Consider the following 17,868-nt stretch of genomic DNA (forward strand, 5'->3'; position numbering starts at 1 on the left):
TTTCACACTGCAGCCAGGAGCTCTTTTCTTTAATCATTTTTCACAGTCTCACAGCCAAAAATCATTTCTCTGCGCCTCCGCTGTCTGTTTCTGAGACATTTATCTGAGCTGATGGCATACTTTGCTGTTTTAGATCTGGGAGTTGAAAGTGTCAGAACACCAATTTATCACATTTCACCAGCAGCCTCATGCACACACACACACACACACACACACACGTTTATACTCTACTTCCAATTTTAGCTGCCAGTCACTGTCTGAAATTAATTTTTCTTTAGCTCACTTGTGGGTGCGCTAGAAAAATTACCTGGAAAGAGCAACTTCTGCTGGCTTAAGTGTCTCATTTTTCCTGAAATAATAGTCACACTATTCACTTTCAGCGCTTTATCATGCACAGACTCAGGCCCATCAATACTATTATAACCAAGACATTTAAAAGTTACTACCCAGTAGGTCTGTCACTGAAACGACTTCTGCTGGATGATACATTGTCCCAGAAATAACTGTGATAAAAAATATTACTCTCATTTTGAGACCATTTTATGCCACTGATATAATGACAATATTGCAGTGTAAAAATGCAAGTACACCCTTTCAAAGAGCAGAGAACTTCAATTCTTAAGAATATTCAGACATTGGAATATGATAAAAACAAACAAAAAAAAACCTTTTTCTTTTTAAATAATTAACACTTAATATACACAACACAGTGTTAACTTTACAGGAGTAGTCCAAAATTACTCAGCTGGAGACTTAATACAACAACAAAACAAAGTGATGCCTCTTTTGACTAAAGACCCACCAGACACACCAAACCTACAACAAAGAACTAGTGGCAATGAAGGTCAACTGATGCGTCGCCTCACATTTCCAGTGTCTTGGCCAAAAAGTTGCACTTGAACACACCGCAAAGATTACACAAAGCAGCCAACTAGTACGTACATTCTGCACCTGCAAGAGGAAATAACTCTCCATACCAACAGGTGGAGGTAGTCTATATTCACCATTCAAAAAGGGAACCCAGAAGACCGACAGGATGGATTCAAGATGTTAGTTAGCCAGCTAGCACATTAACAAGACAACTCGAGGTTAAAAGACCAAATGATATTCATTGTGTGCCACTGAGGTCTTTGCTCAGTGGCTATTAACATAATTTTACCTAACATAACAAGTTTGTTTGTTTGTTTTCTCACACCCTCTTGACATTAGACATTTGTTTACTTTCCTCACTTCCGTTTCTCTCCTCATGTACTGAGCTTAACTAGCCTGGTAAGACCATCCTGATGACGTGAGCTAGACATTCTCTTTCGCTCTCTGTATCAATCTGAACTCGCTGCCGCCCCAAACGCTTTCCAGAAATTAAAATCAGGGCCAATGAGAGATCTGCTCCATAGTTGACAATATAAGCAGCCAATCAGGGACTATGTTGTAGTTGATAATGTAAAATGCAGGCTGCAGCTTGCAGATCAGTAATGGCAGCCCACACTCCCTAGTAGAGTAAACACAGCTATAAGTGAAGTTACTGCAGAAATAGAACCAATAACAACAATTAAACAAGGACAAGAGTTTGCACTCGCAGAGTTTCTCGGAGGAAAAGATGTTTTTAGCAGTTCTTCTCACTGCATTTGCATCAACAGCTTGATTTGTCAGCTGGCTCATTTGGTGATGGAGATACTGTTCCCTGGTGTTCTGTTAAAGTGATTAGCTGAAGGAGTTTGTCCATCATGGTGAGTACTCCCGCCCACTGAAAGTGTTTGGGGCGGCAGCGAGTCCAGATTGATACATGGAGCGTAACAGAGGGTTGAGCTCACGTCATCAGGATGGTCTTACCAGGCTAGAGGTGAACTGCCAATCAGATTGAGGTATTGAGAAGAATCTACAGGCAATGAAATGTGTTTATCACCTAATTCGGTGATAAACATATTTCATTTCCTGTAGATTCTTCTCAATAAAAGTCCGCCATTACATTGTGGTGTAAAAGCTTTTATTGTGAAGCAGCAAAACAAGAAATTGTTGGGTTTTCATCAGCAGTAACTTAACGCAACTCAACACAGCTGAAAGGGAACATCAAACAGTAAAGTAAAGCAGATATCTGAAGTACAAACAGAGTCCAGGAGAGAAACTTCTATGTGATCTTCTATCTGGTCTCCGGCACAGACAGATGCAAGTCTTGCAACACACGCTCGTTTCAGAGGGAGGAGGGGTGGGTTGCCAGAGGTTGGTGGCAGTCCGCAAGATGTCACCACTACCCGCTTAGAGGCAGTAAGGCCACTTTTGGCCTGACTCCAGACGTGGTCCATCTCAGGCACAGCTCAGCATGTTAAAACTAACAATGCAAACGCAAACTGGCATGGCATGATTTGACCTGGCGCTCAAGGAACACCGTAGTTGCCTCCATACACTGGACGATGCGTTGCACTTGGCTGCCAGGGAACAGACAGCCTGGGAGCTGGGCAGTCTGCTGGTGGATTTACAGAGTGGAGGATGAAGTTGTTGGAGAGTAGAACTACAAACAACTGACTTTTTGGCAGGTTATAGGAGTTGGCAAACTAACTACTGTCAGGACTGTGCCTCTTATACTCCAAAAGTACAGTTGCAGGCTACCGGTAAACTTCGCTGTGTGTGTTGTGTTATCCATCCCTACCTACACACGCAAGTAGCCGGGGGTGGAGAGAGAAAAAAAGGGAGAATCGCTGCGCCCAGGTTTTATAATGGTTGGGGAACCCTGCTGTTAATTCTGGCAACATGTTGGCAACTTTCCTATGTAAACAAACACGTGTATTCACCACAGGCAATATCGAGGTCAGCAAAATGATCAAGGTCATGTCCATATATTGGACTATAAGTCAATATCATAATTATTGTGACAGGCCCTCGACTTTCTCCACCAATACTGAATTCTACCTGCATGTGGCGCCTGCCAAGTTACATCTGAACCCTGCAGGAAATGCAGTACATTAACCGATACACAGGATGTGATGTAAAATCCCTGTGATCCTTAAAGTGGGTGTTTACACGGGGGAGTGGGTGACACAGGATAAGTCACTGGGGTTATCAAGTGGGCACTTCCTATCACAGATGTTCCGTTAAATCAGGCAGCAAACACCTCCAGAAGTCTCAACAGCAAGTTCTGGCATGGCACAATCACCACCTCCGTTCCGCCCTCACACTGATCAGAGCTACAGTATTCTCAGCAAACAGGACACACTGTATCTGCTAGCACATTCCTCTGCATTTCAGAGTTTCCTGGTCGAGTGTCAACTCACACAAGTGCATAAAGAAGATATGCAAATGGACAGAAAGTGAATGAGAAAAAAAAGACAAGTTGTGCAACAGAGACTCACAGTTCGATGGCTTTGTTCCACATGATGACGTAGCCTGAGAGAGTGAAGGACTCCACGTTGACAATGTGGATGTTTCCTCTTTCTGTGCCGATGTAAAGCCATTTGCTCTGGAAGGGCAGGTGGCAGTATGTGATTCTGCAAGAGGAGATCAGGCTTTTCATTATCTCATGACTCAATCCCGTCAAAGAGTCACCCTTGTCCCTAATCACACTGCTCCAACTGGAAGGAGTAGAGAGTGACTAAGATTTAATTACAAAGGCCTTGCTCTGTGTCACACTAATGAAGCCAGACTATATATAGATCAGTGGGGAGGAACAGCGGAGTAAACACTGCTGTCTTTTCTCAACTGGTAGGAAGAAACATCCAGTCAAACACCACATTTACGGTGTCAGATGGACAGGGCGGATGTTCCCTGTCAAGTGTGTTTGACTGTTGATCTGCCCACACATCATATGTCATCTCACAGGTGATATTGCATCAGATTTTGAGTGAACACGGACACTTGGATGATTTACTTTGTCTCTCTATATTTACTAAATGTTAGCATCAATTAAAGCTTAATTAACTGAATCTGTTGGCCACATGGAGGCAAAGACACAAGCTGAAAACATAACATTTACCTTACAAAGTTGTTATGGTGAATAACATGAATATCATAAGCATTCAATTTAAGTCATATTTTCAGCCACCTGATAAAGTTCTATATTGACTCTCTTTAAAGCTCTGTTTTTGGTCTCTACCAACTCCTGAAAAACACATATGTGGGGCAGCTAGGTGCAAAATCTGTGTGCTGTTTGATGCTGTACAGGTAGCACACAACAAGTTTATACTGGTGTATTATTAGTCTGTATACTTTTTTGTTTACCTCCGTTCATTCATTCATTCATTTTCCATACCCGCTTATCCTGTAAGGGATTGTGGGTGTGCTGGAGCCTATCCCAGCTGACACTGGGCGAGAGGCAGGGTACACCCTGGACAGGTCACCAGACTATCACAGGGCTGACACATAGAGACAGACAACCATTCACACTCACATTGACACCTATGAGCAATTTAGAGTCACCAATCAACCTGCATGTTTTTGGACTGTGGGAGGAAGCTGGAGTACCAGGAGAAAACCCACGCTGCCACAGGGAGAACATACAAACTCTGCACAGAGGTTCTCCCCCACTCTGAGGTTCGAACCAGGAACCCTAGTGCTGTGAGGCAACAATGCTAACCACTGCAACACCATGCTGTCATATTTTCAGCCTCTTGACGAATAAAAGTACGATATCCACTCTCGTTTTAGCTCTGTTTTTGGTCTCTACCAACTCCTGAAAAACACATACATAGGGTAGCTAGTTGAGAACTCTGATGGACAGGTAGCACACTACAAGATTATACTGGTGTATTAATAGGTTGTATACTGACATTTTATTTACCCTTTTTTTATTTAATTGTTTTCTTTTTGTAAAGCACTTATCATAATCATTGATTCATCTTTTAGTGCTGCTTTAAAATTTGGAATTTTAAAGGGATACAATGCAGGATTTTCCTAAAAAAAAAATGTATGGACTAATAAACTATAAAAGTAACCCCTTTAAATCATCACTTATGACCCACTCTTGTGGTGTGGTTATGTATTAATCTGCAGAGACTCTGCCCTCTGCCTGTATTTTCTTCCTATTTTTGCTTTGATCAGGACATTCATGGGCGTGTATAGCTCTCAGCTGATAAAAGCACACAGGTGAGGTCAAGACTTAACATAAAGGTAGCGCCCCGGCAGTAGCAACATGAAAATTGCGGACACAGCGCTGGAAAAATGCAAATATAGCGAGGCGAAATGCCAAGTGGACAAAGCTCATTCCAAAACAAGACTGACTCCTGTATTGGCTTTCATTGTTAATTTTACTGGAGAGCACTGTAGGAGAAGATTAGCCTGTTCTCTGTTGCTGCTTGCTTCCTTAGCTTGATAAAATATCGGCCTTTTTATCACCACAAATGTAAAGCACACTTGTAGCTTGCCGTAGATGTACAAGTACTGAAGGAGGGCCAAAGCCAAGTTTGAATGTTGTCTTGACAAACACTATACTTTTAAACTTTGAAAAGAAAATAGCCTTCAAATGATGGTCGATGGATTAATGAGTAAAAAAAAAATTTTAAGCCATACATGTAGATTATATTCCCAGAAAAGTAATATTGTTCTCATTGGCTGGAAGGCACCAGTATTTAACTTTGACCTCATGAATTCATGTTGGATGTTTGGTTTAAAGCCCAGTTCAGACCAAAGATTCGCAATGAGACAAAACCGTTTTAGAACATTGGAGAGAAAAGTTGCAGCGGTGTGAACTGGCCGGACTGAGCTCGACTAAAGTTGGCTGATGGTGCCGCCTGCAACTCAGCCAATCAACCAATCAGCTTGTAGTGAAGTCTGCTGGTCAAGTCACAGTGTGTTCTCTTGCGGTGGCAGGTGCTCCAAGCCCTCTGTTTCTGTCCTTGTGAATTGGGCGTGAGAGGGAAATACAAGTTTTCTTTTACAGAACAAGACGACACTGATGCAATATGTTTTTTAAAACATAAGGGCAACAACACTGTTAACTATCCACAGTGTAGCATGTGGCCAGCTGTGAGGACTGTTTCCAGATAGTGTCACACTTCACAAAGCAACAGATGCATCGTCACTGCAAACAGAGACGCAGAGAGAAATTACCGTACCTCTCCCTGTTGAACTTGAGAGAATGCAGGATTGCAGGGATTTTTTGCCTCAGGTTCCACAGGTGGATGCTGTCATCAGCTAAGGCACTCACCAGCGCCCCCTGTGGAAAGGGTCAGAAACAGGCGGGTTGTTAGGATGCACAGAACACCTCGTGTGTGCTGTTTTATATGCTTGTATCATGAACACACAACTATGGGGGCATTACAGAAGCATGTGGGTAACAAAAATAGCATAACTGTTTGATCAATATGTTCGATAAAAGCTCACACAACGAGAGGAAAAACACTGAATTAGCACCAGGACTGCATAATTAAATATTACTTAAAATAATTACAATTATAAAATGCAAAGCTTTATTTGCATTTAATGATGAAAAATGTATGAGTTCAGTGTAATAAGGAGCTGAGGCTGAACAGGTTTTGCAGTATTTACAAATGTGTACATTTTCTGGTGTAATTTACATTTATTTGCATTTTGTAACAGTATATATGTAAATATATATTTTCTCTGTTCTGTGTTTTCTATTTAAAGGTTTCTCAGCTAATGACTAATGGCGTTAATGGAACAATTTAACTTAACTATTAAACTAAACTGCTGAACCTTCAAAAACAAAAGGAGAAAAAAGGAAGAGCTGTTTGGGCATCGAGCAGAATCCTGTTAAAAACCTTCGGCTGGATGGATCAATCCGTTTCAAGTGGGGAAGCTGCACATAATCTTAAAGGATAACGTGCCAGTGTCTACAGTGACGACTATTAAGAACATGGACAGACAAAAGCAGGAGACAGGGGACAGTGAAGTGTAGTGAAGGGGTGAGGAGAGGTGAGGAGGAGAAGGTGGAGAGAAAGCCAAACAAGGAACAAGACAACAAACCTCGTTGATCAGGAACTGGAGCTGGATGACAGCCGCACCGCTCTCATGCTGACAGTAGCACTCCACGCCCGCACGGCCGAAGCTAAAAGTCAACTCAGTCAAGGAAAACTGGACAGTTGAAGTTCATGCAGACATGTGAGGATGTATATTATCTGATACATTAACACTGAACAATCCGTGTTTGAATTACCACTAATCACTTTCTAAAATCACGTCCAGCCGACTGTAGGTGTTTTCATATATATAAAAGAGGCCTCCTGCATCATGAGGGATTCCACCCACCCTGCAAATTAACCGTTTGCCCCCCTCCCATCTGGCAGGAGGCTACACAGCATCAGGACCACGGCCACCTGGCTGAGGAACAGCTTCTTCCCTGACGCTGTGAAACTGATCAATCCTGCTAACTGAACACTGCTGCCACTATTATTATTATAAGACTGTTTTCAGGACATAACTGCACTATGAGGCCCCTCCATCACCTAGTTTATCTTTTAGACCTCCCATTTTTTATTCTTTAAATCACACTCGTCTCACTCTTTACATATATTCACATATTTTTTTATGATTATTATATTAATTCTTTTAATCGGCTGTTTTATTATGTGCTTCTGTTCTTGGTTTTATTATTTCAGGGTTCCTACACACTTTACGAATTGATTTTTGAAACTTTTTCCTAACATTTAACCCCATTTCCATTGCTTTATTTAAGTAGTTTATAATTGGGAGGTCCTAAAAAGCCATACATTATTAAACAAGTGCTTCCCAGGCAGTTGGTAATGACCAAACTGCTACTGATTGCTACTGATTACTGTACTCGCTTGTTAAACATTCCTGCCGCCAGTTTCCTTGTTCAGGGACAGAAACCCAAAGATCACACAGATGTCAATACAATTTGACATGTTTGGACTGAAGTTTGTGTGTTTCTTTCTTGTTAAACAAACTTTTGTTTCATAGACGTGCCTAATAATTGTTTTACACCCTTATCTGAGCCTGAGTGTCCACAATACCTTAATAAATTAAGTTTGATCAGTCTGCTGCCAGGCCCATTCTGTCTTCACCTGCCCGAGTGAATCAATGACCCAGATACTGATTATCTGAACATCTGTGCATATGTAGATGTCCGGATCACCATACCTGGTGATTCAATCAAATAAGTAGTGTTGTCTGTAAATAACCAACTGTTTGATCAAGGCTGATATAATATCTAAGCTTTAGCTGAGATTGGAGACGACAGTCTGATGCTGCTATACTGTATGACTGTTACTGCAGCAGCCTCCCACTCAAGGTATCGTTCTCCATCAGTAGGAACTGTCACCAGCATCAATCAGCCATCTACCACACTGACAGTGAATATTCACTAAACTATTTTTAAATGAAGCTCTAGTGAAAGTTCAGTCAGGAAGACAATACTTTTTATGCTCAGGCTAGAAGTTTATTTCTCACCCTGCCATTCACTCCTTGCTCACATGCTCACTCACTATCTCTAGGTGTCATTGTGTGGGTGGGTCAATAGAGTCATCAGCTGATTCACAATCAACCAATAGCACAGCGACACACCTTCTCTGTCAGCCTATCATTTTACTGTTCCTCATTTTAAACATGGTTCTTCCTCTGCCGTAGTTCTTTCTTGCTGCAGTTGTTTGCAACCTCAACCTCCCCATCACCACCTACTCTTCACGGATTCATCAGCCTCATATGCCTCATCAGCCTCAGAGTCATCAGCCACCACCACCATCACCAGTGTCTGGACTCTATGGAGGGATTTATCCTGCTGCCGCTCAGATGTCCCTCGATCACAAAATATCTCCCTGATTTCCACTAAATATTAATCAGCACAAATCATCTGTTAATCTGTACACTCATATTCTGTATTAAATATTATCTTTACTTCATTCTTCTGTCTCTCCTGATTGAAATATATTTTAAACAACAGCCAAAACATTCTGTTAATTCCAAATCCTTTCCAGACCTGAAAACTGCTTTTCCTAATTGTATAACTTTTCCAGGAATTTCATGACTGTGACAACCCTGTTATTTGCTATTTAACTGCACCAGGACTTAATCACCTCATTTTATTCCTTCATGTATAAATGTTCTGTAATGACCTCATCACAAATAAACCAAAAGTTTCTTAAGTGCTTCATTTTGAGAGTGCAGACCTACGCCAAGGCCAAATGCCTTATCTTGCAATGTTAATGAAAGTAAAAATTATTCTTAAACCCGCCTCATGATTCAGATTTGCTGCAAAATTTAATGGCTTCCTCCTTGGCCCATGCGTCACCTTTCCACCAAGTTTCATGTAAATCAGGACGGCAGTTTTTCTATAATCCTGCTGACAAACAGATGTATCGCACCGAAAACATAACCTCCTTGGCGGAGGTAACTAGTGAGTTAAAAATAAAATCAGTGGGCCCCGTCTGCCTTATTTATTCACATGCGTCAGACAGTATGACGGCAGCATGATAAACTTAACTCTCACCTCTCTCTATTGGACTACTGAGTTCAGGTCAGAGAATCCCTGCCTGCTAAATTTGTGCATTCAGAAACAGCCAGGCGGCCCACCTCACCCAAAAGTAGATGTCTCAGGCCTCAATTTGAACCATGTGTGTGAACTAAAAGAGGAAGCGAAATGACTGCACGTATAGCGAATACCGTGGCCTCAGTGGAGCGCTATAGACACCAGGACTGTAATGAATCCCACAAAAACCTCCAAATACTTTCACAAACAGCACAGAAATGAGGCGCATAATGAGGAAAAGCTTGTCTCTTTCAACCAGCCTGTAATCATTTCCACAGACAGATAGTATGTGCACCAATTGTGCACAGAAGAAGGAAGCAGCACGAGATCTAATCACAGAGAGAATCTCAAGACAGACGAATCAGCCACAAAGACAAAAAGCTGTTTCTCACACTCCTAATGTGATCATGCTGAAGACAAGCTCCAAAGACACTCGGTTGTGTTCACGATCAGAGTCCACTTTGAGCTGACACAGCAGACTATGTCCGAACAGGATTAACCAAGCTGTGATCAAACAATCCCTCAGTGCCTTAAACAAACTAAGGTGGGGTTGTAGCAGGAGACAGTTTCAGGACAGGCTCAACTGTGGGGCATCACTCCTGCACGGGGATGGAGGCAAACACAGACTCTCAGACTTTAAGCCGGCGCCAGTCGGAGGCTGTTTGGCAACTGAACTCACATTCACCCGTGACCTTTCTGTCCAGTTTTAGCTCCTGGCCCCGCAAGTTCTGTACAACATTTTGTCAGAATTATTAATGGATATCATGTCTCTACAGGTCCACAATGGAGGAGGAAGAGTCATTAAGTCTGCTTCATAGCCTCTGGTCATGCATAAAGGAGAACAATGCAGGAGTCTAAAGAGCAAAAATGTTAATATGTAACACGGTGGATTCATGTTGCTGACATCAAGTACAATCACTTCTCTTATAATTGTTAAAACCAGCTGCTGCTTATTTTCCGTGTGCATTAACTCATCACTGTATGTAAATGTACAGGTGTTCAGAGTCTGATGCAATGTAGGTTAATGGTGCTGCTGAGACAAGCTTCTTTCTAGGCTAGCAGGAAATTACTAAGATTTTATCACTGTGGTGAGCAAGTAGAGCAGTGTGTTTGGTACTTCCTTCTACGCTTCATGATCAGAACCTTTATGATGATCATGTACACCAACCGAGACTGCTTTAGACTACACTACCTGTTTCCCTTCATGACTTTATTTCATTAGTAGGAATGTGACTCTAGGATTGTGCAGCACAGAAAGCTGAGTCACACTAGTCAACTGTGACTTTGAATATAACAACATGCCTTGCTGTGGGGGAAACAGAAAGTTCAGATAACAGGCCCTGACATTAGAACTGGACAATATTTTCATATTATATTGATATTATGACGTGAGACTAGGTATTGTCTTGGAGTTTTGATATATTGCAAATGATGTCTTTACCTGGTTTTAAAGGCTACATTACACTAAAGTGATGTCATTTCCTGTTCTTTTATTTGTCTTAGCCAACTTGTTCATTGTATCCACATGACTGATGATTATTTAATAAAATAAATATTTTGTGAAAGCACCAACAGTCAACCCTAAAATATTGTCGCAATATTCATATTGAGGTATACGATCAAAAAAATTGTGATATTTGATATTTTGGTCATGTGATTAGCGTAAACAGATTTGCACTATTCAAATTAAATCATTCCTTATCATCTGAAACAATGAGGGGTGGAAGTCGAAAATTGGCTCCAAATTGGCCAATCGGTCGTAATCGTATGCCTCCGAGTTTCTTTTACCAGTGCCTGCATGTTTTTCCGACAGTTGCTCATTACAAAACAATGACGCCAAACACACGTTCCTACGCTACTGGAAACAATGATCCACAGCTTGGCTTCATTTCACAAAGAAAAATGATACCAGTGCTGCTTGTAACATCTGTAAAATGATCATCATCAACATGGGCTTAAGTTTCAGGAACACCATATATTTGACAGAGGGTAAATACTCTCTCGTTTCATCAACACTGTGTTCAGACTCAGAGACAATAAAGCAGTTGTGTTGACACTGAAAACCTGTGTAGGCCTCCTTTTTTTCACACAGAAAATTGATAGGAAATCAATAACGGAATCGATAAAGAATCGGACCAATAAGCAGAATCAATAATGGCACTGGTTTGAATTAAATCTTAACAATTCCCATCCCTAACAAGGAGAGTTAATTGAATATATTTGGGTTTCCGAAAAACAAGCAATATGAATATTTTAACTTGGGGAAATTATATTGGGATTTTTTTTTTTTTTCAAATTTTAGATCAGAACACTTATACTTTAAAAAAATTATCTACATATTTATATAAAATGAAGATGTCTTAGTAACAGCGCTACATGGGTTTCTACAGCTTGAGGAAAGTTAGATTCAAGATTTTAAGACCTTTTTTATGCCCGATTGGGGCCAATTTTACCTAAATGATTATTCTAACATAAAACATGACCTACTTTTGTCCATTCAGGCATGTCGGAGATGAGGAAGAACTGGACTGGGAAATCCCTTAGGTTTGTTGACGGGTTTTCCTAGTTTTTGTGTTTCTTAATCCTCATGTGATATTCCACTGACTTGATTACCATCATGCCGAGTATGAAAAACATTTTGCAGAAAGCACACCTAGCTTCTCACGCATTGCCTTAGGTCTGACCTGAATGCTTTGAAGCTTCGAACGTTGCCATGCTAATCGATGTCCAAATCAATATTCAAATGTTCTGTTTTTCTATAAAATTCCCCCCAAAAATCCCAAATAGCCCATGAATTAGGAGATATAGTAATCTAACATAATTCATTTTGCAAATCTCCTGAAAACTCTAAGTAACAGCTTTTTTTCTAGCTATAACGGCTAATGTTATTGCAATGTGCATGCTAACAAAGCGGCTAACTGTCACGCTATTTTGGGTGCAACAATTGAAAACTGATGTTTCAATAAATGTCCTCTCGTCTCATCTCTTTGTAAAATGTCTTGATTTAAGACATTTTACTACCAATTAAGGCCTTATTTTTAGGTTAATGAAACCAATGCCCTTTACGTCCTTTCAAAGATCAGCACTAACTCTGCCTACATACCATGTGTCAGATGCAATATTTATTATCCATTTAGATTCGTGTTTAGTTCTTCATACTGAAGGACAAAATACTTTTTTCAACTCTGATATCACATCAGAAGCAGATACTGAACATGCTGCTCTCTGAGCCGTTATGAGAATCTCCTCTGTGTTCCTGCAAGTTAAAGACAAACATCAACACTTCCCCATTTGGTAAACCAACGTGGTTCACCACAGCATTTCAGCATCAGCGGGTTTTCTTGTGTAGTCAAGTGATAACCATCGAGACAGGAAGTTATCTTAATCATGCTAGCTGACGAATGAAAAAAGGGAAACTGTGTTCTGCAGACTTTCTTAAAGTCTGAGTTGAATATCCCAGAAGAAGAGGAAGGAGCAGGCCAGCAGCCTGATCATTTCCACAGTGTTTCTGCATTGGAGGCTGATTAAAACAAACTTCTGACTTCCAGCGTGACCAGTCAGCTGCAGGAGCATGTTGAACTAAAATGCAGTGTTGTGAAATATTTAATCCACTTTGCACAAACTTGAACTTTCCCTTTTTTTAAAAGTTCAAAACACTTACTGCTGCCACCACTGGCCTCCATTCCCATGTGGGTCAAATAAATTTTAATTGCTGTTTTGCTTCAGCCCCAACAACAAACACACAGAGCAGGCCAAAATTTAAGAGCATGTGTATTCAAAGGAGCTGTCTACAGTAACACACTGATTAAAACACTGTAGTAGAGACACATCTTGTAAAAGCAGACATTTATTGCTTGTAGACACCTCATTGAGCTTATGTCTACTGAGCTGTGGCAGCGTTTCCAAACTCCGGGGGCAATGAGGTGGATCGATACAGCCTGTCTTTTGATAAATGGACCTATTGCCTGAATGACAGTAATCCCATCAGCTCCACCTCGCACATTAGGACAACATGGAAGCAGTGTGTGTTCTGCGGGAGTCACCCTGTAAACACAGCGCTCTCTTAATCTGGAGAGTGGATAAAGACGAGGATGGAGCCTCTTCTAATGAAAATCTAAATAAAGCAGATGGGCCTCACGTGCACGATATGAGCACAAAAGGAAACCCTGTGTTTATACACGAATAGGCCAACCCTGAGGCATGTTGTAAACAGCATAACCTGGATATGACCAGACTATCACATGCAGAGTTTAACAGTCTGTAATCCAGGGGCGGTTTTGTTACTGTGACTCATGGAAGTTAGCTGTAAAAACAAATTTTATCCTTGAATACAAACAAACACGAAACTGACTCCCAACTTGCCGAGGGGCCACGCAGCACCGAAGCAGCTTGATTGTGTGTGTGTGTGTTGTGCAAGTCCAGTGATGTTTACAGCACACATGAAGTGGCATCCTGGAACAGACTGGGCAGCACAGTTGATGAGGTTGGCTCCTCAGCATATGGCGGAGGAGCTGTTCATGCTACTGCAGAGATACCACTAATGAGCCTGGGTGCTCCAGGAGAAGGAGGCTGCTGGCTGCACAGAAACACATCCTAGCTAGCGCCTACCTCTGAGCTCTGCACTTCCCTCTCTGTGGTTTGGACTTTCTGTTATGTCGGATGTGGCGAGGCAAAGTAAGGTCACTCACTGTGTAAATTCCTCAGACTTTTTGGAATGCTGAAAGGCGACTGGTCATGTGACGTTTGCGGAAAGCATGTCAGGAAGTTAGACGTGAGGTCTGGTGTGTGCCCAGTGTGTGTGTTGAAAATACACAGGAATCATCCAAGCTTTACTTTCCTTGTGTGGCTCTCGTCTTCTCCCGTGGAAAAAAGAAAAAGGATACAGCCTCAAAGCTCCACTCTGAGTCCCGACGGCCAAGATTTTCTGCACAGGGTCAAAAGCCATTGAGGATGGTTGATATGGGAAGCCATGACGCACAGTCTGCAGGAAAGAGCAGAATTTATATTAGACCTCCAGTCAGCTAATCAATCATCTGCTACACAGTCAAGCTGGCTTTACTGGAGGAAAAAAAAAAAACATTATCATAATCTCCTAGAAATGTAATCCATCAATGTGGAAAATTAGTCTCATTATCAAAATAAATTAGATAAAGCATAAACATTAGTGCAAATGGGGACTGGAATATTTTCCCTGATATCCGCCTGACATGTGTGCAGGCTCAATCCTGTAAAACATCAGTAATAAATTCATTTTATCCATCCTAAGGCTCACATTTTCAGCCTTGGAGTGCACTTCGCTGCCAGGATCTTGCAGTCCCCCCAGCCAGCCACCAAAATGTTATCATCATCAGGCATCTATAACTCAATTGTTTCGGGTTGGAAACCTTGCCCAGCCATCCATAAGCTCTGTGCAGCTTGCAGCAGTGTTATGTAACAGGTAATGCCATGGCCCTGTGACCTGGGGACTTGACCCATGCTGATCCCAGCTGGGGCGGGAGCTGGTGGGCCGGCTCTCCGAGACACTCAGCACAAACCTTTGCAGGAAAATCATTACATGTGCGTTATTAAAAATGAATTTGGGGGAATCGTGTGTGTTGACCAGTGAGGCTGGGGTTGAAAGGATAAGGTCACACTTTTAAATGTCTGTTTTAAAACAACACTTACTCAAAATTAAAATAAATTGACACACACTGAGGATTTTTTTGTACCTTGAGAGTAAATAAGGTACTAGAGTGCATAAAAAGCACCAAAATAGAGTGTGGTGCCAGGGGAGGATCCTTTGGAGCCCCAGACAGATGCCCCGAATGTCCTCAAATCCTAGAGACACTGCTGTGTACACCTGCTGCGACTGGATTTGCCTCTTAGCAAAGATGAGTGAGGAAAGCAAACACTTAAAGGCTGAAAAACGACTTCATTCATTCATTTTCCGTAAGCGCTTATCCTGACATTGGGCAGGAGGTGGGGTACAGACTATTGCAGAGCTGACACATAGAGACAGACAGCCATTCACGCCTACAGGCAATTTAGTGTCACCAATTAACCTAAACTGCATGTCTTTGGACGGTGGGAGGAAGCCGGAGTACCCAGAGAAGACACACTGACGCGGGGAGAGCATGCAGGCTTTGAACCCCCCACCCTAGGTTTGAATCACTAGCCCTCTTGCAACAATGCTAACCACTGCACCACCCACTTCATTAACTGATAAATATTTCTGTTTGCTGACTAACTGGTCCTTTGCCTGCTGTCATTTTGCAAAAGTGGCCCCTGAGCGAAGCAAGAGTATCCCAGCTGTAACCCTGCCTCCTGTCTACACTGTGCCTCAAGAGATTTAAGTTACAGAGGACAAATACACACTCCTATTCAGTGTATAAATGCAAAGGTTTGCTGAACTAACATGCATATAAAGTTAATTTATACAAGCCAATTCCCTCTTCCCTTAAAACACAAAAATAAATGTTACACTAAAAATACTGTAGCAATGAAAGACATCCAGCTGGTTTGCCAAACTCAGACTGAACTCATAGTATCTTGTGCTAAACTGAATTAATTTTAACACAGGAGGAGGACTGTGGATTTTGTCCTCCATCTCTTAATCACCTTATGAAGGGATCTCTTCAGGAGGAGTTATTACAGAAGGCAAAACCTATTCTTTAAATCAAAATGCTGTCCCTTTCTGAGTGAAGCTGCAGGCAGCTGGTGAGGTTAGCTAGCTAACTTGCAGTAATGATGTAAAACAGTGACTTGAGGCGACGATTCAGTGCAATGCAAACAGCCGTGGTGCTATGACAGCCTGGAAACAACCCCGGGACACAGCCGAGCACAGCACGGCAGTCAACAATTAAAATCAATTCCCCGTTAATATTAGCTTCAACTTGTACTTTAAATATCTGGGCTATATATTTGGTTTATTAGTGCTATATGCGCACACTGGTGTGGTTTTAATCCCAGTGAACAGAGCTGGTGGGGATGAAAACAACGCCAGTGTTAGGTCACGCCGCTGTCATCTGACTGTCAGTGTGCGAAAACAGTCCGTTAACGTTAGCTGCTGCTGCCGCTGTGGACGGAAACCCACCTTGCAAAGCTGAAAATGCTCCGACTGGAGAGTCTCCTGGATAACGTCGTTTTCCCTGGGAGTACCCGGCTGGGCAGTCGCGGAGGAGGACGAAGAAACCGCTGTCAAGCCGTCCAGCACCTTCCTAATGTTGAACTTCTTCATTTTCCTCCGGTACAGACGCGACGGTTGAGAAAACAGATGAAGCGAGCTACCATAAATTGGACAGAGGAGAGGGGGGTAGCTGCTAGCTAGTTAGCCGAAATAACGCACACTTAATATCTTTCTGAATACATCTCACATGTTACGGAGGGTGTTGCCAGCGCACTCTCCAAAAGCACCCGAGTCACGAGCATTGATTTCGCTAGTCCTTTCCGACACCAGTGTTAATCCGCCATTTGTGTTGCCAGCTTTGGCGTTATTCGATCGGGATCAATCGTTTCCGTGAGCTGTTTCCCCGGTCAGGGCTCAGCGGGTAGCAAACTGGCTACGGAAACGCAGTGAACTGCAGCGGGGATTGAGTCTGCGCTCTGCTGTCACCCGGATGCTGGGGCCGGTGTTACGGGCTTTTTTGTGACCTGTCAGATTCTGTGACCTCCATAGGATTGTTTTAAGCTAACGGACGTTTTAACCACAACTGTTTTCTGTATTTTTGATAGCTTTTAACTAAATATATGACTTCACAGGGCACATATTTTGATATAAATCGTTGCTAGTCGAGTTCAAGGACTTTTAATTAACGTACACAATTCTGTGAGGTGGTAAACAGGCTATTTATCAAAATAACTGAAATGTGCTAAAAAAAATAATGCTAACTCTCGAGTGGGAAAAAGAAACATGTCTGTCAGAATAGTTATTTAACTAGTGCCTCTATTTTTAAGGACCTTAACAGCCGTATTTATTTTTTTATTTATTTGGATCCACATTAGTCACTACCAAGGTAGCAACTACTCTTCCTGGGGTCCATACAAGCAAATTTATAATTAATTTATAATTATGTTTAATCTATAATTTAAAATACAAGGCAAAAAGTATAAAATAAAACAAGAAAACAATAATCAAATAAACAAGTCCGCCAACAAAACAAAACTAAAACACACAAACAAAACCAATAAATTATTCACAATTAAATTATTCATGTCAATAATTAAAACAATGACAACAAGTACCCTCACTATATCGATATTGCCAGAAAAAAAGTGAAATAAATTATTATTATTATTATTATTACTATTATTATAATTATTTTTTTTATACAGCTGAAAGGTAATCGTACTATTGTAGCTGTGTATTTTCATCTCTTATAGTTTGCAACAGTCAAATTTGTGACAGTAAAAACCTAATAAAAAACATAATTAATAAATAATAATTGATGAAACAATAATAA

General features: G+C 41.5%; 1 protein-coding gene across 8 annotated transcripts in view; it reads right to left on the reverse strand.

Moving 5' to 3' along the window:
* The window catches only part of stxbp5b (syntaxin binding protein 5b (tomosyn)), a 50,584-nt gene extending 33,229 nt beyond the window's left edge, over positions 1–17,355 (reverse strand). For 4 of the 8 annotated variants that reach the window (XR_007570988.1, XM_050061403.1, XM_050061402.1 and 1 more), the window contains exons 1-5: positions 16,503–17,355; positions 14,314–14,411; positions 6,913–6,994; positions 6,042–6,142; positions 3,345–3,479 (exon numbers count right to left, since the gene is read on the reverse strand). Coding sequence is in view for 7 of the 8 variants with exons in the window: in XM_050061403.1 (XP_049917360.1) it covers positions 3,345–3,479; positions 6,042–6,142; positions 6,913–6,994; positions 14,314–14,411; positions 16,503–16,646 (560 nt within the window). In the remaining variant the exon portion in view is untranslated. The remainder of the gene's footprint in view (positions 1–3,344; positions 3,480–6,041; positions 6,143–6,912; positions 6,995–14,313; positions 14,412–16,502) is intronic. The other 4 variants (XM_050061405.1, XM_050061404.1, XM_050061407.1 and 1 more) reach the window with 2 other exon arrangements.
* Positions 17,356–17,868: the final 513 nt, after the last annotated feature.

This window comes from Epinephelus moara, chromosome 14 (assembly GCF_006386435.1).
Source record: "Epinephelus moara isolate mb chromosome 14, YSFRI_EMoa_1.0, whole genome shotgun sequence".
Classification (NCBI taxonomy): Eukaryota; Metazoa; Chordata; class Actinopteri; order Perciformes; family Serranidae; genus Epinephelus; species Epinephelus moara.